At 37.0% G+C, this 20,752-nt stretch overlaps 1 protein-coding gene across 1 annotated transcript in view; it reads left to right on the forward strand.

Annotated features, from left to right (window-relative positions):
* The window catches only part of DMD (dystrophin), a 2,292,284-nt gene that overhangs the window by 741,725 nt on the left and 1,529,807 nt on the right, over positions 1-20,752 (forward strand). The window contains exon 18 of the mRNA XM_056131284.1: positions 19,096-19,219. Within this exon, the coding sequence (XP_055987259.1) occupies positions 19,096-19,219 (124 nt within the window). The remainder of the gene's footprint in view (positions 1-19,095; positions 19,220-20,752) is intronic.

Consider the following 20,752-nt stretch of genomic DNA (forward strand, 5'->3'; position numbering starts at 1 on the left):
TCCAATGGTGGCAAATGTCAGTCCCTCTTAATTTACAGAGAATGGGAGAATTGTGCCACAGACAGAGAGCTGACTGCCCTTTGTTTAGATGACTTCTGCCCTTGGATGATCTGCCCATAAATGATGTGGCTAAAGCAGATTACTTAAAGTGTTGTCACTGGTGCATACTTCTGGTGGCTCACACTTGAGTGTGGGCTAATTTACACAGGTTCCAGTGCCAGTGTTCATGTGGTAATCTCACATAGAATCTCTTTTTTCTGTCTCCAGAGTTACATTTGGTAAAATTTTCATTGTTTCCCCTTGCAGTTTGAGTCTTTATTATCATCTCTCTTAATAATTGTTTGGGTAAATAGACCCATACTTTCCTGGGGAGGAGGGCAGGGAGTTGTGTTCCAAATTACTCACTTGAAATAGTTTTCTTCCCCTTAACACCTGTGCATTATACTACAGCATATTTTTATGCTGGTACCTTCTGCGAGTATTTTTATTTTGTTGTATCCACCGCCTGGAACCTATACCTCTATTAATCAGTATACAACATGCAGCCAATCAGGAGGAAATGATGCCTGATGCCTCTAGAATGAGTTGTGTCCCCACCCACTCACCCCAATTCATATCTGGAAGCCTTCATCCTGGTTTAATGATAGTAGGAAATGGATCCTTGGGTGATAATTAGATTTTCATGAGAACATGGGGATGGGACACTGAGTATGAGATCAGGACACTTATAAGCAGAGACAGTAGTGCGCGGCTCTCTCTTTCCCCCGGCTATATGAAGATGTTGTGACACGGTGACAGTTTACATGTCAGGAATAAGCTTTCTCCAGGAAATCACCACATGTGATCTTGTGACGTTCAATGCTTTGAGAAAATACATTTCTATTGTCTGAGCGACTCAGTCTAGGGTATTTTGCTATACCAGCCTGAGTTCAGAAATGGACTATATGAAACAGTTTTGCTTTGTGTCTTAACTGAAGTCCATCGAGGTGCTCACTAAAAGAATGGATTGAAACAACTCATGATGCTGGGGAGTAACTGTGGGTTAGTAAGGACACATCAGATTTAAATGGCTTTCCACATTGCACTTGATAGTTTCTGAACCTTGACTGGAAGTTATTTAAACTTTAAAGACCCACAACATAAAAGCATGTGAAGTTCTTTAAACTCAGCCAGCTTTCACACTGAGAATATTTAAAGTTTAAATTGTCTCCCACAGGGTCCAAGGCACATCCAACCCGTGGAGGGGTTCTTTGAACACTCCTAGTCAGTATGAGTCCAGGGGATTTCAAGAGTGTAGTGAAAACAACATGGCTTTCTTGCTAATTTTCATACATATTCAGTTAATAGCTAATGGATTGCTGCAATTAGCAAAACACTGCCATTGTTGTAACTCTGAGCATACTTGGTCATTCCCGTATGTTACTTATGTGTCATAAAGAAGTACTAAAAGGAATGCCAGAGAAGTCTCCAAGTATATCCTCATTTCTTGCTTCCAGGGGCGAGGGGACATTCATGGAAAAAATAGCATTTGAGTGAATGGTTAATGGAGGTGTGATATTGGACTGCAGGTGAAGGAAAGAGAAAGTCCCAGATCAGGGGACATGTGGTATATACGAACTTCACATAGGGTTGGGAGTGAGTGTTTGCTTAGAACAGAGCTATAGAACAGAGGAAGAAAAGTTGGTGAAAGAGGTTGTGTTCATAATATTTTTAAGTAATCAACAGCAGACTGAGGAATGTAGACTTTAATCTGGTCATAGAGAGCTAATGCTTATTTTTGTGAGAGCAAAATTGCATGGCATAATACCCAAAAGGAGAGAGAACATAAGAGAACACAGAGGCAGGGGGTAGGAATGGGTGGGAGTGGTGGGAGGACACTGGGAACATTGGTGGTGGAGAATGGGCTCTGGTGGAGAGATGGATACTCGAGCATTGTATGACTAAAACGTAATCAAGAAAGTTTGTAAGTCTGTTACTGTATATCATGGCGATTCATTAAAAATAGTGGCATAGTTTTAAAAACATATATATAAAGTGTGCATACATATACATCTATATACATATATATTCAAGATTTCAAAATATTTAGGATAACATAAGCTAAAAAAATTACATGGCAACTGCGAACCATACCATTTTGACCTCACCTAAATATTGGGTCAAGGAGACCATCTTAAGTTCACTTATTAGAGTTGGCAAGAATATCAGTACATCCTTTGCTCTACAGAGCCAGTTACTGTTTTAATCTTTGTGTATCATGTGATTTTGTCACAGCTACTCAAATGCTATTGCTAGAAAGGGGCCAGCTGAAGCTATTTGAATGGATGTGACTGTTTCAATGTAATTTTATTTCCAAAAAAATAGACAGCAATATTTTGTCAATGAACCATAATTTGTCTAGTACTATGAGAAAGGAAGCAGTACATGACATTATTTTTGTTGATTATTTTTAATGATTGGTTTTCATTATATTTTTTGCAGTTTTTATTCCTTCGGTTATAGTTGTGGCTGTTATTTTACCAGTTCTTCAGAAAGCACTAAAAAGTTCCTCTGCTCTTAATGACAAGGCAACATGTGTCTTAGGTATGGTTTTAAGCTACTAGAAAAAGACAGGGAAGTCAACTACCATAGGTCAAGTATTCATCTAACTATTTTGTAAATGTTGATATATGTAACCATTTAAGCTGCATCAAAAAATACTTTTTATTCCCCTCCACTTTTGCCAAAGAGTGAAATGAGGCCCAGAAAGGTGACGTAACTTGCTTATGTTCTTAAAGTTTATAGAAAAAGTTCAGTCGAGACTTCAACATGAACATTTAGCATGAGGCTGCCACTTTCTTAAATGCTTTGAATGAGGGATTGGAGATATAATCCAGAGGGTAAGGCACTTATATTTTGTGTGGATGACTCCAGTTCCGTCCTTAGGACCTTGAGCACCACATTGTATGACCCAAAGCCATAAACTTTATCAAGTTATCTTTATGAGAAGTTACAGGTGATCTCATCAGTTATGGTTGTAGTAGAAAGTTTGACTGAGTCTGTTTAAGAATCTGCTGAGTTTTTTTCCTTAGTATTTTTTAATACAATGGAAGGATTTGTATTTTAATATAATTAGGTATTTGCTTCTTCATCGAGGCATAAATAGAAGTCATACAAGTAACTTGGGCTGGAGTGATAGCACAGCAGGTAGGGCGTTTGCCTTACATATGGCCAACCCAGGTTCGATTCCTTTGCCCCTCTGGAAGATCCCAGCAAGCTACCAAGAGTATCTTGCCCACACAGCAAAGCCTGGCAAGCTACCCATAACATATTTGATATGCTTAAAACAGTAACAACAAGTCTCACAATGGAGACATTACTGGTGCCCACTCGAGGGAATCGATGAACAACGGGAGGACAGTGCTACAGTGCTACAAGTAACTTGGCTCCCCACTCCTTCCACCTGATATGAGATTTTTAGTATTAAATATTTTGTTTACCAAAGCTATTTTGTAAGTGGGCTGGGGCAATAGCACAGCGGGTAGGGTGTTTGCCTTGCATGCACCAACCCAGGTTTGATTCCTCTGTCCCTCTCGGAGATCCAGGCAAGCTACCGAGGGTATCCCGCCCGCATGGCAGAGCCTGGCAAGCTCCCCGTGATGTATTCAATATGCCAAAAACAGTAACAAGTCTCACAATGGAGACGTTACTGGTGCCCGCTCGAGCAAATAGATGAACAACAGGAGTACAGTGTTACAGTCAGTGTTACAGTGCTACAGTGCATTTTGTAAGTAATAACCTTTTCCATCTCTTCATAATATCAATTCTGAAATTTAAAGAAGTGGATTAGAAGTTTGAGGATTTTAGGTAGTTACAGAAGATGCCAAAGTCAGTGTAAACTGATATGAGTAGCTATTTCTAAGCGCCCTGAAGTGGGTATCAGGTATGCAACAAAGGGTCACATTTAGGTAAATCAAAAGGCTCAATTGGCATCCAGACAAATTCTGGCATTAGCCAGAATAGCAAAGTAGTAATCACCAGACTTCATTCTGTAGGCAAAACTAGGAAGTTCATACTGACTTCTTAGTCGTTTAAGAAACAAGTTTTTCTTTTTTAGTGAAAGAAGCTTAATTTAGTGTAGTAGAAATCTTTGGATTCAGACAGATTAGAACTTAAAACTGAACTTCATGCTTCACTGTGTATTGAAAATAAAGGACGTTCCTAAACAATCTATTCCTGATCTGTGAAAACAAAGTCTGTTGTTACCATGGGTTAGAAATTCTCTTTCTCTTTATGAAGACATGTAACATGAACAGGGTCATTGCTGTACTTTCATCTTTGGAATTAGCAGTAAAATAGATATTTAAAAATGTTTTTAAAAATTTAAATATTAAAAAATTAGCCTATGTGATAAAGAAATGTAATTTTATATTTATAGAGCATTAGGGTTCACATAAGTGTTAAAACTTAGATAAAAACTAATAAACTGAGAAAAAGATGCTAGCTTACAAAGTCCAGGAAATGCTACTCGATTAATAGGATTATGTCAGCCCAAACTTAAGATACTTTCTGACTGGACTCTCTTTCTTCGAATTCGTCTGTATGTATGTGTGTTAGAATGGCTAAAGGCATTTTAACTTTGCACCTGAGGGCATCTTACCAACAAATTCTTTTTGAAAACTTTTATCTATATCTTTAGACATTTTAAGTTTCTCTGTAAGAGAACTCCCATGAAAAATCCATTTGTCACCATGTTATCTTTACGTAGATAAAAAAAATTAAATTGAAAAGAACACAAATTGAAAACCAGATTAACTGTGAAAGGGAATGTACGCCCTCTAGCGATAAGCTTTTATTTTTCAGGAGGGGCACCTATAGCTTTTCTTTTTGGTATCATCAATTTAAATAAACATCCAATTGGATCTTATAATAGATGGTTCAGGGTTTTCAACTTGAGCATATTGCATTATGTGATCTTAGATTTATTGCTATGACAATATTTCATCTATCACTTAAGAGAATATTTTTATTAACTTGTGTTAAGGTGATTTTCTTTCACAGAACTGTGTTTCAAAGGGACTTTCAATTTGTTGAAAATGAAAAATAGGCTCCAGGCATCTGTGGCATAGCAACATTTTATCACCAATCTTCTGGGTCGTGTAATTTTGTCGACGAGTTTCACACCTTGGCTTTATAATGAGTTCGTCTAATATAGCTAGTTCTGGCATTTCTGAATTTGGTGGATTGCCTTAATTTTTCAGGCGTATGTCTCTGAATTATATTAAGGCAAAACATAGGGTATGAGAGATAATATAGTTGGTACTGTGCTTGCTTTGCTTGGGACTGACCCAAGTTCACTCTCTGGTGTCCCATGTGGTCCCTCAAACACCTCCAGAAGGGACCCCTGAGCACGGAGCCAGAGGTAAGCTCGGTGCACCTTTGGGTGTGACTGATAAAAGCAAAAATCACCAAAGGAAAAGTGACTTCAATCACATCTCTTTGACATTAAAATATTTTATTTCCATTTGAATTTTTGTAGAGAGACCAGTATTTTTTAGGAATTTTATTCAATTCATTATGAAGATTAGCACCCAGTGATAACTCCCAGAGTGTTCTGATACATTCTACCTTAAAAACATTAACTCATGGCCTTGTGTCCAAGTGCATAAACGTTAAAAGAAAATATATTTATACCTTTTCTATGAACTGAAAATTTTAATATAGTTAAACATTGTCTATCTGACTTCTTATAACTTTATCTTCATGGCACTTGTCTCTCCTAAACTTTTAAATTTTTGGTGGGGGGGGTCTATAGTTTATAAACTGTTATGGGTAGGATTTCATACTTAGACTAATCCAGCAACACACCCTCCACCCAGGTGTCCTACTTCCCTCAACCACTATCCCGGGTTCCATCTTCCATCCTCCCCAGACCTCTGATCAGCGTCCTCCTTAAGGGCACTTCTCAGTTTCTAGTGCTTTAGGGCATTTGTTGTTCACCCAATTTGTTTCTTCATATCCTGCATGTAGGAGAAATCATTGTGTCTGTTCCTCTCCTTCTGACTGACTTCACTGAGAATGGAAGTCTCTAGCTCCATTCACGTGGCAGAAACTCTCATGATTGCAGTTTTTCATAAAGCTGAATAGTCCTCCACTGTGCATATGTACCACAATTTCTTTATCCCGTCATGTAGGACACTTGGGTTGCTTCTAGACTAAAGCTGCTGTGAATAATATCGCAATGAACATTAGGTGCAGATGTCTTTTCTAAGTTGAGTGTTTGGACCCTGTGGGTAGATGATGCTCAGAAGTGGAATTGGTGTATTTTATGGAATCTCGATTCTTTGTGGTTTTTTTTTGATCGTTTTCCAACAATGATAAACTAGTTGACATTCCTAATCAGCAGTGAATGTGAATCCTGTTTTCTCCACATCCATGCCAATGTGGGTTATTTCTATTCTTCGTATTTGTGCACTAGTCTCCTTACATGGTTTGAAGTGATATCTCATTGTTTTGATTTGCATTTCCATGATGTTATTTTACATAGAGCATCTTTGGCATTTTTTTTTTTTTGCTTTGTGCCGCACCTAGCAGTGTTCAGGGCTTACTCCTGGCTCTGCACTCATGTATCATTCCTTGAATGCTTGGGAGGTCATGTGAGGTGCCGAGAACTGAACTGAGTTGGATGCATGCAAGGCAAAGGCACTATCTGCTATGCTATCTCTCTGCCCCACCCCACTTTGAGCAAATTTTTGTTCATCTCCGCTCCCATATTTTTTTAATATTTTCTTTTAGTTCTGGGCTGGACCAATAGCACAGCGGGTAGGGTGTCTGCCTTGCATATGGTTGACCCAGGTTTGATTCCTCCGTCCCTCTCAGAGTGCCCAGCGAGCTACTGAGGGTATCCTGCCTGCACGGCAAAGCCTGGCAAACTACCCGTGAATATTTGAGATGCCAAAAACAGTAACAAGTCTCACAATGGAGACGTTACTGGTGCCTGCTTGAGCAAATCCATGAACAATGAGAGGACAGTGCAGTGCTTTCTTTTAGTTCCATTAATGCTTGATATATCTTGGATATCTATCCAATGGAAAATGGGAAAATGCTCTCCCAATCTGTGGGTTTCATTAAAAAGTACTGGCCATCATTTATTTTGCAGTGCAGCTGATTTCTTAGTTTAAAATAGTACTATTTATTTATCTTTTTATTTGAGGGGAACAGGTGTTTGACCAATGGTTTAGAATCCTTAACGATTCCTCTGACTTCGATGTCATGAAATGTTCTGCTTATGTTTTGCTCAGTGTAATTTATGGATTCAGATTTGATAACAAAATCTTTAATCCATTTTGATTTAACTTTTCTGAATAGTATTAGAAATGGATCTTTTTTTTCATTTTGGCATGTGGCTGATCAGTTTCCAGAGCAGCATTTGTTGAAGAGATTTTCCTTGTTTCACTTTATATTTTTTGCTCTTTTATGAAAGATTAACTGCCCAGATAACTGCAGATCTGCCTCTGTGCTTTCAATTCTGTTTCATTGATCTGATCCTTTTCCTAGTTTCCTGTTGGTTTAATTGCTACAGCTTTTAGTATAACTTAAAATTGGGGAAGAAGAAGCCTTCCATCTTCTATTTTCCCTAGGATTGCTTTGGCTACTCTGGGCATTTTTTTGTTCAATTTAAACTTTAACAACTTCTTATTTATGACTTTAGAGAGTGTTATGGTTTTTTTAATAGGGACTGAATTAAATTTTCATAGTTTTCAGGAAAGGTTGTCATTTTAACCATATTAATCCTGCCAATCCATGAATAGGAGATGTGTCTCCTTTTCCAATTGTATTCCTTTATTTCTTTTAATAGTGCTTTATATTTTCCCTTGTAAAAATCTATTCTTAGAGAATCCCAAAGACTCCACAAAGCTTCTAGAAACAATATACCTGCATAGTAAAATGGCAAGTTACATGAAATCAGTGTGCAGAAAACCATAACTTTTCTATCTGAAAATAATCCAGTATGAGAGAGAGAGAAATGAAAGAATCAATAACTCTGTATTCACAATTGTACCTCAGAAAATCAAGTACTTGGGAATCAGCTTAACAAAAGAGATGAAAAATTTACACATGTCTGTCCTCTTAATTCAGTGCATCATGTCCACATTCCAAACAAGATCAAATCAATGAGCAAACATAAAATATGACTGTGAGCAAACCATACTGTGTTCTTTCATGAGTTTCCCACAATTAATAATTTTGAGATTAAAAAAAACCCACATGTAATGTCTAGTAGGAAAAAAATGTGGAAGAGACATCTACACATATTTATACAAATTAGCCATATAGTTTGTTTTACCATAATTGGCAATTAAAATGAAACAATTTTAAGAACACATGTTATACTTTGTACTAGATTTCTAATTTTGAAGCACATGGAAATAGGCTTATTTTAGGTAAACTGAACAGAATTTGATTTTTAGTATCCTTTAAAGATGCATTTTGGTGCAATCTGGAATGATTAAATTATATTGTGCTGAAATGTTATTTTATGAATGATGTGGTTCATTTTAAACAGATAAAAATAGAAATGCATAGACGCTTGCAAATGTGATCATACTAACATGATGAAAAAGATCATTTGCTAGGACTGTTAATACAACAGATTTATGTTTAATGAAGATGGTGTCCTTTCCCACTGTTGCACATTTTTATTGGGTGATGGGTAAACTACTGAAGTGAATTGGGGGGCTGCTATAACCTCCAACTATATTATCCTGAGGGGTAATTTAATTTGATTAGTAGACTAATATAATTGGACTGCCGATGTTTCCAAGTAAGCAAAGCTGAGCCTCACCTTAGTCTGTCAGGTGAAACCTAATTAGTAAATGAACATATAAATGCATAGATATATGCGTGTTTGTTTACTAATTGGTAAATGTGTAATTAAATATAAAATATATAGTAAAATGTATATATTTCTCATATGTATGGGAAATTTTATAAATGTATTATTGGGTCAGAGAGATGGCTGGAAGGTCTAAAGTGTTTGCTCTGTATGCATGACTCCTGGATTTAATCCCTGGCATTTTATGGTCCCCTTTTACTGTGGGGCATGACTCAAAAAGCCAAAATAAAAGTATTATTTATTAGCTTTTCATGACCATTTTGATGGAAGCTTTTTATACTTAACCATATTCAGAAGGCTAAGCATCTATAATGATAAAATACTTAAAAAATTTAGAGTATTCTATGTGCAATGATTAAAGATGTTAAATGTTCATTCAAAACCTCTACCACTAATCAAATTAGTAAAGTTTTGGAGCTTGGACAATTTCTACTTTCAATGTTTGCACTTTTGGGAATGATGAGTTCCAAATGGTATATTGAAAGTCACTGAATTAGGGTTTACATAGGCATGCCATCTTCATTTAATACTTTCTATGGCAGTCACTGGGCAGGAAATTAATAGAATACAGTCCATTAAGAGACTATTTTGATATAATTAACACTGTAATTTGATTACATAGAAATCATCCAATGATATATTATGGGCAATTATAAATTGGTAACTTTTTAAACTGCATTTGTTTATTATTAAAAAGAAGTCTTTTGGTGCTTTTTTATTCTCTTAAAATATTTAAGTGTACACTCACATGAATACACACAAATATATCTCCAAGTTTCAGCATCTGGGACTGGCTCTGGTCTAATTTGTATTGTCTTTATGGGAAATGAAACTTAATTTTGGTTCAATAGGATCTTGAGGAAAAAAACTCCAAATTTAATGAACTTTTGTTTTAGATACACTGCTCTTATATTTTACAACTTCAGGAAATTGAAGTTTTCTCTAAAAAATTATCTTGCTTAAATAAATAAATCCTTTGTCAAAAAATATTAAAGATATGGTTACCCTGTTTTTTTTTTTTGGTGGGGGCTTTACCTGCCTTAGTTTTGGGTATTTGTGAAGTATCCCTTTACAAGAGAGAAAACTGATTATTCACTGCTAATCCCAAGTAATAATATTAAACTTTGGAATATATTTGAACTTATAGGACAGTATTTGACAATAATTGCAAGAGAAAAATAATTTTATGAATGTAGAAAATGAAATCAGATTTTGCTTAATAAGGAGGATTTTGTATTGGATGAAATGAGACTGAATTTAAGGGATAGCATGTATCTGTAGAAACATATATAGATGTCAAGTCTAGAACAGTATGTGCTATGAGAACAAGAAATGTAAGAGGGATTATATTAATGGCCAATCCAGAGGATTTAGAGACTCACTGTAAGCACCATGCTAATTACCATTCCATCAATAATAGATTTTGAGCGATAGCACAGCGGGTAGGGCGTTCGCCTTACAAGCGGCCAACATGGCCGACCCGAGTTCGATTCCTCCACCCCTCTCGGAGAGCCCGGCAAGCTACCGAGAGTATTCGATATGCCAGACACAGTAACAACAAAGTCTCCAATGGAGACGTTACTGGGCCTGCTCGAGCAAATCGACGATCAACAGGAGGGCCTTTACCTTTACCTAAAAGGGGAAAAGAAGAATGATTATTTATGAGCCATTTAAGAAACAAAGAAAAATACAGATATAGAATTGAAGATTTAGTATGGTATTAGAAAGAATTCATGTTTTTCTTGAGGGATTTTGAAAATGTAATTGAGCTATATTGTCAGTTGGGAATTAAATAGCTAGCTTCAGATACTATCACACACAATAAAAAATACTAGTGGCAGAACTGTGGGAAGAGTAGATAGTACTCCATTTACAAACATGTATGGCTTTTTAATTAGGTGAGTGTTGATTTGGTGTACATCTCATCGTTGGGAAAAAAATGGCCCATTGGAAAACATTCCATAACAGTGAAAATGTGCTAACCAGGGGGATAAGCACAGAAAATGATGAAGCAGTACCTGCCAGATTGATAAGAAACAAAATAAATGTGCAGTTGTTTCATGAAATCCAGATTCTGAATAGGAGCCAGGAAGTTACCTTGTTTATTTTCCTAAAAGCAGTGGAAATGTCACTGAGACTAAGCTTTGAATGTGGGCTATTGGCACTCAGAGGGAGTCCATAGGAGGCATTTGAAACTGCCTCTGCTTCCCCTTCACCCTTCCATTCTCATTGTTAACATACAGAGATGGGATGCTTGCAGGCAGAACATTAGCAGAAATGATGCTGGGAGCTAAGTTAGCTCCTGGAACTCGTAACTTTTAGTACCCTGTAAGGGATAGTGTTAGATGATGTAGTATAAGCTAACTGCAATTTACGTTGGGATGGAAAAAATTATGAAGAAGTAAGTATGGTTGATGCAGCAAGTCCAAATGGTAGCAAAAGAAAGAAGATGAAAATAAGATTAGAGGTGAAATGTCTTAGAAATAAATCACATATTAATTCAGTTATAGGTGCCACCTATTGTCAAAGGAATCAACAGTTCACATGATGAATCAATGGTTCTTTGAAAAGACAAAGACATTAAAATGCTTAAGAATAGTACAATCTCACCTTTTCTTTAATTCCATTTCAAAATGGAAATATTGCATATTAACTACCTATGGAGAGATAGTTAAAACACACAGCTGCCCTAGACAAACTTGAAATCTCTTTCAAAACATGCTGTAAATCAAAAGAGTAGTTTGTTTACTATTCAGTTGTTATGTAGTGGGGATATTCAACCATTTTTTGCAAACTCTTTCTAAATTTATAAATTCTGACTCAATAAAATTGAATGAGGAGGTACCTTGCCATAGAGTTTTGAATCCTGTTGCCTGAATTGATCTGAATTACTAGAACTACATGCCAATTGGTGCCTAGACCTCCCTTAAAATCTTCAGACTGAGAAGCAAGCAGATGTTTCCATGGTATTTATTTCACAGAGCCCTCATTGTGTGGAGATAACCAATTTACTTGGCAAAGCTTCTAGACTGGAAGCTGATTTAATCCTAATTCATTGAAAAGGTGTTTCTTGCTTATTCTAAAGAAATCACAGTGTGAGCTAAGCCCAATTTCTGTATCTAAAGCATTTTATTTTATAAAATGGATGCTTTTCATTTATTACTTATGGAGTGTAATGTTATGTCTGGAATATATGAAGCACTTGGTATACATTTTGTGGTAAAGATGAAAAACTTTTGAATGGAGTTTTTGTATTCTAAATTAAGATGGTAATATCTTATATACAAAGAATATGATCAAACCAGTGAACTACAAAATCAGAAATATTATTGTACGTTCAGTATTTCCTAGAGAGGCTAAAATGAATAGATAAAATCAACTAACTTAATAAAGGAACAGGATTAAAAGCAACAGATGCAAAAATCAATAGTGTTCCATATATAAACATAAGGTTAGATGAATTTGAAAATATTTAAACTGTGTTTGGGTCAGAATGATTAATGTAGAGAAAATGGGATAAGTTAACCTAATATTGCCAAATAATAGATTAAATGAAAAAGTAAACTTTTCAGAGTTTATTATTTAAAATGAAATATATAAACATTTATGAAAGGTTTATTTTCAAAGTTTTTTAAAAGATTTTTGAAAAAAAAATTTCAAATTTTTCAACTTTTCAAATTCTTTTCAAAGACTAAGATTGGGTAACGGATTCTGGGGGTCTCAGGTACAGTTGGCAGGTGCTTTCTGTTTGCTAAAGAAAGCAGATATCTGAAGTGAGGGCGCTGAATAATTTTATTTCTGAAAAGGGGAATGGTAGACCAAATAACTCTGGGGGCCTCTGCTCTAGAGGACAATATTTTTTGTCACTATTAATGTCAATATAAAAAAGGATGCCTATTGTGAGAAATAGATTCAGAAAAACTAGAATATTTGATGGCTTAGCCCAGAGTTGGGGAAACTTTATATCTGCCAAGGACTATTTGGCTCTTTATAACCTCAGTTGGGGGGTTAAGACAGAGCATAAGCCTTAAGATACTGCATGTAGCCAGACCAAGTTTGATCCCCACCACCAGAAATAGTCCCACAAGCACCACCTGGAGTGACCATAGAGCAGAGTTAGGTGTAATACTTGAGCATAGCTGGGTACAGCCACCAACCCTCACCCCAACATCTTTAGACCATATAGTACAAGCAGTCTAGCTATGAGCAACCCATGAGGAGCATACACTTGTCCGTTCCATTCTGTACCAGAGAAATAGGATTTCCAAAACCTTAGGCAGTCCACAGACTTCCAGTTCCCCAGCCCTGGGTTAGACTTTGAAATCAATAAATTATTGGAGGGAGGGGGCAGGGGGTGCTAACGATGGTAGATAGTGACACCCTCTACAGATCAGAGCATCACTGGAGGGTAGTGATTTGATCAAGCTAATTTTTAACATCTTATGTTAAAATAGCTTTTGTTTAGTTTTTGGGCCACTTCCACCAGTGGTCAGACCTTACTCCCAGGGGCTCTGTAAGTGTATGTTTTGTCATTATCACACTAAGAGCAAGGGAACTGGGGTATGTATCTACCCAATCTCAGCTCTCACTACTGAAGGCTCATTTCTGAGGTACTAATATCCAAGTACTCCTGAAGTGACTTGAAACTTACCAGTAGATCTAGAGAGGGGGAGGGGGAAGGATGAAGGGAGAGAGGAGCGAGAAGGAGGGAGGGAGGTAGAGGAGAAAGATTTTTATACTCTACCAAATAAAAAGCAAAACTGTCTTCCTCAAGGCATTCTGAAGGAAAACAAGTGATAATATTGGTCACTGTAGTCACTGTAGTCACTGTCCTCCTGTTGTTCATCGATTTGCTCGAGCAGGCCCAGTAACGTCTCCATTGGAGACTTTTGTTGTTACTGTGTTTGGCATATTGAATACGTCACGGGTAGCTTGCCAGGCTCTGCCGTGCGGGCGAGATATTGGTAAGTTGCTAAAATACTCTGGTAATCACCAAGATCTCAACATCAAAGAAGGAAAGGGATAACAAGAGGTTTTCATAGCATGCAACAGAGCTTAGTGTTTAAGTCAGCATTATGACTGAATAAGTTGGAAACTCAACAGTAAATCAAAAGTAGGGTAGATAAGTAGTTTTCAACTATTTGACCCATAAAAATTCCCTGCTTATCTTCTCAATGGTTACAGCCACCTACCACATGGTTTTAATACATTTTAAAATTTGACATAATTTTCTCCTTACATTGGAGGGAAATTTCTTGGGACCAACACTTTTCTGATCATTGGAGGCTGAAAAGGCATAGACAACAGTGACGGATAAAATAAAAATCCATGTACAAATGGTAGTTTGACATTTTACAATATGGCGTTTGGAATTTTTTTAAATCTCTGAATTTAAATTTCTATTCTTTGTTATAAGCTTTGGTAAATAACTCCACACAATTTTTTTTACTGCAAACTAGACATTCTGTGCAGAAATGGTAAACAAGATCAATAAAATCTCTTCTTTCTGGCACTATCTGAGATGAATTGACTTAATTTCTCTGAAATCCCATATCCTTATCCAAGTAGAGCAGGAATGCTTTTGCAAAGACTTTTTGTTTTCAAAACAACAACACACAAAAATAATACTTTGCTTGTGGCCTGAGAGATAGTATGCTTTGCCTTGAACATGGCCTGCCCGGGTTTGATTCTTGGCTCCAGTTTGTCCTTTGAATGGAGTGATCCTTAGCTCAGAGCCAGAATTAAGCCCTGAGCCATGCTGGGTTTGGCACCCCCACCCAAAAGAATACTTGGCTTGTTTCAGTGCTTTGGTGGGCAGGGGGTGGGGATAGGTAATGTTTAGTGTTCTGTGAAGTGCTATGAGATTAATTTTAAAGCTAACATGGAAATGGTCTAGAAATTTAAAATCAAGAAATCAGTTTACACATTTATAATAGTGGGAAACTAGCTTAATGATAGTTTAAGTGAAGAATTCTTAGACATTTTAGGGCAATTTGTCTTACACAGTAGTTTGAAGTCTATTGTAGAAGTCTCAGTGTGAATAAAATTTGTCAGTGAACTAATCTCCCACTAGTGGGTCCTAGCTTTGAACATGAGACAAATCACAGGACCCCACTAGATATTTGAAGTTGATTTTACTTCTGTATTCCAAGAAGTGCATAAAATCTTGAGGTCCAGACTGTATGAAGGCACTGTGGATTTCTAGTTTCTCCCTGTGCTGAATTTCTATCACCTTTTGGTTTGGAGTGTGTCTTTGGGCCTTTAGATGGTGCTGCCTGCTGTCTACATTTGTGGGGGGGATGTGGAAGAGAGAGCCAGAGACTTTAGGTGTCAAAATTCCCACTTCAAGGGCCAGAGAGATATTACAGTGGGTAGGATACTGGATTTGCGTTCAGTCCCTTCCACCACATATGGACTCCTGAGCCTTGTCAAACACGGCCCTAGAACACATCATCAAGAGTGAGCCCTGAGCACCACACAGGATATGGCTCTCAGACAAAAAGGAAAAGCAAAACAATCTCCCACTTCATTTTCCCAGGTAGAGAAAGAAGGTCAGGGAGTGTAACTGCTAGAATTTAAAGTTTTCTTTCTGGGGTTTGAGTGATAATACAGTGTATAGGGCATTTGCCTTGAACCAGGTTCAATCCTCAGCATCCCATAAGGTCCCCCCAGCATCTCCAGGAGTAATTTCTCAGTGCAGAACCAGGAGTAACCTTACATGTTGCTGGGTGTGACCTGAAAAAGCCAAAATAAATAAATGAACAGTTTTCTTTCTTACTTTACATGACAGAGCCCAGACGTACCGCCAATGGCTCACCCTTGAGTGTGGTTTAATTGACATCGATTGCAGTGTCTGCATTAAACTCCAGAGGTGCACTGGCTAAGGCGCCAAGAGCGCTTGTCTCAAGTGGCCCTCAGCAATGAATTTGAAGTCAGAGAGATCAAAACACATTTAAAAAAATTTTTAAATGCAAGCATAAAACCAAAACGAAGTCCTTTGGCAAGTCTAACATGAATAATGCAAACAGTAACACAGTCGTGGACTGTATCAGTGACACATATTAGCTAACTAAGGAGGCAGCAGTCATATTCTTGAATGGTTTTCTTAAATGTTGCTGGTTATCTGATCCCTTTCAAAGCCACATTTTCAGAAAACAAAGAGGCTGAGAAATCATGGATGTTCATGAGACAACTCTGAATGGGAGCCATCTTCTTAAACTCTTTCACTTTAAAATACTTTGCTTTCAGCTAAATTTCTTTATGATTTATTATCCAGAAACTTTTGGTTTCTGGAGCTGGAGAGATAGTACAGAGGGTGAGGTGCTTGCTTTGTGCCAACAAAGCTTTGATTCCTGGCATCCCATATGGTCACCTTAGCACCACCAGGAGTAATTCCTGAGTACGGAGCCACAAGTAGCCCCAGAGCATGGCCAGGTATGGCCACACAACAAAACAAAAATTTTGACAGTGTTTGTGACAGTTTTGTTTGTAATGTCTCATATATACTAGTATACCCAGGGTCAGCTAAAATTTTCTCTTTGCTTGGGAGGGTTTGGAAAAAGTTTAAGAAGACTTGTAAGCTCTATATTTCTCAGCTTGAAGCGATGTGGCCCCTTCTGGGCACCAAGATATCCAGGGGTGCCCAGGTGAAAAGTGTGTGAGGAGCTCCATGGCAAAGATTAGGGAGCCAACTGGGTAGTTGACCAGTTGAGAAACACTGATGCTAGTAGATATTAAAAGGTTGTTTCACCTAAAGTTTAAGAAGTGATGACCAGATAAAGAAACTGTGTGTGTGTGTGTGTGTGTGTGTGTAATGCCATACTTCTCAGAAAAGAGATTAAATCATACAATTTTCCACTAGGTAGATAAATCTAAGGGTTGTCATGAAGAGTGAAGTCAGTCAGAAGGAGATACAGAATAATATCTCACATATGCATACATGGGATACAAAGATGTATAGTTACGAAATAAGGATAGCTAAAGGTAACAAGCCAAGAACTGGTCTACAGAAGTGAGTCAGGGTGGTTATGGATGTGGCCTTGGGACAGTGGTGAAGAGACACAGGCACTCTGATGGGGAGTGTGTTTTTGGGGTACTGTGTGCATGGAACAAGATCAGGAGCAATACTATAAATCATGGTGCCCCTCTCACTCATATAACTCACTAGTTTCAGCCTAGTAAATTTTGGTTCAGGGCCACAACCAGCAGTATTCAGTGCTTTCTTCTGGGTCTCTGTTCAGGAATCACTCTTGGTGGTGCTTAGGAAAGCATATGTGGTACCAGGGCAAAACAAGTGCTTTTCTTTCTATACTGTCTCTCAGGTCTCTGGTTTCAGCTTTATGACAGTCAATGAGAGAAGATAGAGTTTGGTGATAAAGGGCACTGCTTGGTATCTTAAATCTTATATTTTTATTCCACTCTATAAATTTCCTGTGGAAATTCAGTATGGCACTTACTTTTTCTGATGACTTTGATTTGTTTGTTTGCCTGTTTCTTTGTTTAATAAGCTACTGAATTGGATCATCTAAGTGGGTTTCCAAAAACTTCTGCTTTCACTTAATCAGGATAACCTATCAAGAGAATAGTTTTTATTTTTCTCCATAAATCTCTGATATAGATGCATATTTGAGACTAACAGATTATCAGATATATATTGCAGCATAACAGCCTAATTTAGTGTCTGAAAACAGCAGTTGTTTATTTTTATCTCTCATAATTTTGCAGTAATATAGAGAGCTATTTGGCCTCTTTCATGAATCTAAATAATATGTATATATATATATATATATATATATATACACACACACATATATGCTGGACAAGTCATTTGTTGTATTCACCTGGTATTTGAGATGAGTCTGAACGCCAAAAGGTACTTCATTTGAGGCGTGGCATATATGAAAAAATGCAGAACATTCATTCATAAGGACATCTGCACACCATTATTCATTGCAGCATTTATTGCAATAGCTAGGATATTGAATCAATGCATGTATCCAGAGACAGATGAGTAGATAATGAACGTATGTTGTATATACAAAATGCATCTGTAAAGAATGATGAAAGCATGCAATATACTGCACCTTGGATGGAACTTAAGGATATCATGTTAGGTGAAGTGAGTCAGAAGAAGAACAAACACCAAATGGTCTCATTTAACTTTAGTATACAGAGTAACAGGGCGAGGCGATGCAGAGTATCAAATCAGGGTTTCATGGATTACAGTGGACTCTCGATTTTAGAAATGAGAATGACAGAGAAGGAAAAAGTCAAGGAAGTGTTTCAAAGATATAAATGGGGTGTTAACAGAGGGAGGAGCTAGGCTGCTCTGGTATATCATTGATAAAGGGGTGTGGTGCATGTATATATCTAAACCAGCATCAATAACACTTAAGCCCTGGATACAAACTTCAACAAACTTAAAAAATGTGCTTGTCAAGGAGGCGTACTGGGGTTGGGAGGGAACCTGGGACATTGGTGGAGGGAAATTGATACTGGTGGGATGGATATTGGAACATCATATGCCTGAAACCCTCATAAGAAACTTTATAAATCATAGTGATGTAAAAGTAATGTATAAAAATCATTCACTCACATTCCTGGCACCACATGCTCTTTCACATGGTCCTCTACCTATCTGATTAAGCTTCTTTCAATAGTGGCTTGAATTCTTAGATAAAAATTTTGGTCTCAGAACGTGTCTTCTGAAAGGATGAGATCCAGGGGCTGTTTTGCATTATGCTTACTGATATCACATTTGCCATTGCATGTCACGCGACTGAATTGAAAGTTGTGTCAGAGACCACAAAAGGGCATGAATGTTAGAGGTGTGATTTAATGGGGACCACCAACAGGATTTTCTTTTGTTTGCTCTAAGTGCTTTTGAAAAAAAGAAAAAAAGGATTATCTAACCAGGCAAGAATTTTTCATCCAGTGCAAACATTCAAGCAGAGGCTGAGTAATAGCTTATGGGAGATACTGTAGAGGTGATTGCTACATTGAGATAGATACAATGACCTCCATCATCATAAGACTCGATGATAACTGACTCCGAATTTTGAGTCAACCTGACTATGGTAATATGAGTGCTATTAACAGTAATAGGGGCATCAGGCAGGAGTCTTCAATTGGGAGGAGAATGATAAATGTAGACTGCTTTTTTTCTACATAGGAGAAAGAGATAATCAAGAACTAATGACCCTTATTCTTTCCTGTCTTAGGTTGGATGTCGATATAACTGAACTTCACAGTTGGATTACTCGTTCAGAAGCAGTGTTGCAGAGTCCTGAATTTGCAATCTATCGGAAGGAAGGCAACTTCTCAGACCTAAAAGAAAAAGTCAATGTAGGTTATGTATACATATTTTTAAAAAGTATTTCCCTAAGCTTTTCTGCCTGTAACCCCTATTCTTAGTATTCTGTTTCTGTTAGAGTCTAAAAGATTGAAACAATATGATATACTGTGTTTCAATATATTTTAAGAATATGTTTTAGATCTCAAACAGTATTAGAGTGTAGCCTAAAGTAATCTTTGCTAGTTCTGCGGTGACTGACCAGGAATACTTTTAATACAGCCTCTTTAGTGTTTGTGTTATTTGGCTGTAAATGGAAGTTTTTTTAAAAACATGAACTCATATTAATGCTTCTTTATATATTGTCTGTCACTTCAAGGCTGGTCCTTAGCAAGCTTGCAGCATAGAATAGACCCTTAAAAATATTATTTTTAGGACCTTGCTTATGCTTTCCCTATAATTATTTTTATACTCATTAATATTTGTCATAAATTAGGACAGATTTGCATTTTTTGGTATTTATGTGTTACATTACCATAATTAACAGATGTCCTGCCTTTTAAAATATTTATGATCCGAGATGGTTTGCTGTTTTTATTCTCTACTGAGACATTATATTTTTGCCCTTCAAAATAGGGAGTTTTTTATTAAATTAGTAAGAGCTGCTTCATCTTCAGGGCTATTATGAGGGCTTTGATTTTTCAATTTTGACAGAATGAAACATCCATTTGGGGTATATAATTGGCAGTAGTTGGTAAGAGAATTTCTAACAAGCAGTAAATACTCTGTGGTGGGCAGAATGAAGAAACAAATATTCTTATGATTCAATAATTCTAGCTATAGGGGGGTCATGTGTGTGTTTATTTGGTCTGTTTTGTCTTGAGCACTCAGTTTCATGAATTACAAAATCTATTAGATTTTTGCAAATATAACACTATCTCAGATACAAGCTAATACTTGCTTTGGGATTGAAACTTTGGAGAACAAAAAAGATCAGGAGAAAATCTATTTTTGAGGCAGCTTGAGGGGAAAAGGTAATTCCATCAGCAGTTCACAGAGTTAACTGTATTTATAGATGAAGAGCTATTTTAAAAACTTTATTAGCTTTATAAGATATTGTATTGCATTATAGTAGACTATAAGTTTCAATAAATGAAACTGATTATATTGTTTTCACTTTTAAATTCAATTGAATTCCGATTTAGCACAGCGGTTAGGGCGTTCGCCTTAAGAAGCGGCCAACATGGCCGACCCGAGTTCGATTCCTCCGCCCCTCTCGGAGAGCCCGGCAAGCTACCGAGAGTATTCGATATGCCAGACACAGTAACAACAAAGTCTCCAATGGAGACGTTACTGGGCCCGCTCGAGCAAATCGACGATCAACGGGAGGGCCTTTACCTTTACCTTTACCTATATATGACAGAAAATTAGCAAAATATCTTACTTCAATTTTTTTCACTGAATGTCTATTATGTTATGATTTGTGATGGAAAATTGGATGAAATTTCATATTCGATGAAGTTTCTATACATAATTGGGGAAGATACATTCTAAATATATGTTCAAGTTCATGTGACGTCTTCCAC

The sequence above is a fragment of the Sorex fumeus genome, unplaced genomic scaffold (genome assembly GCF_029834395.1).
Source record: "Sorex fumeus unplaced genomic scaffold, SorFum_2.1 ptg000086l, whole genome shotgun sequence".
Taxonomy (NCBI): Eukaryota; Metazoa; Chordata; class Mammalia; order Eulipotyphla; family Soricidae; genus Sorex; species Sorex fumeus.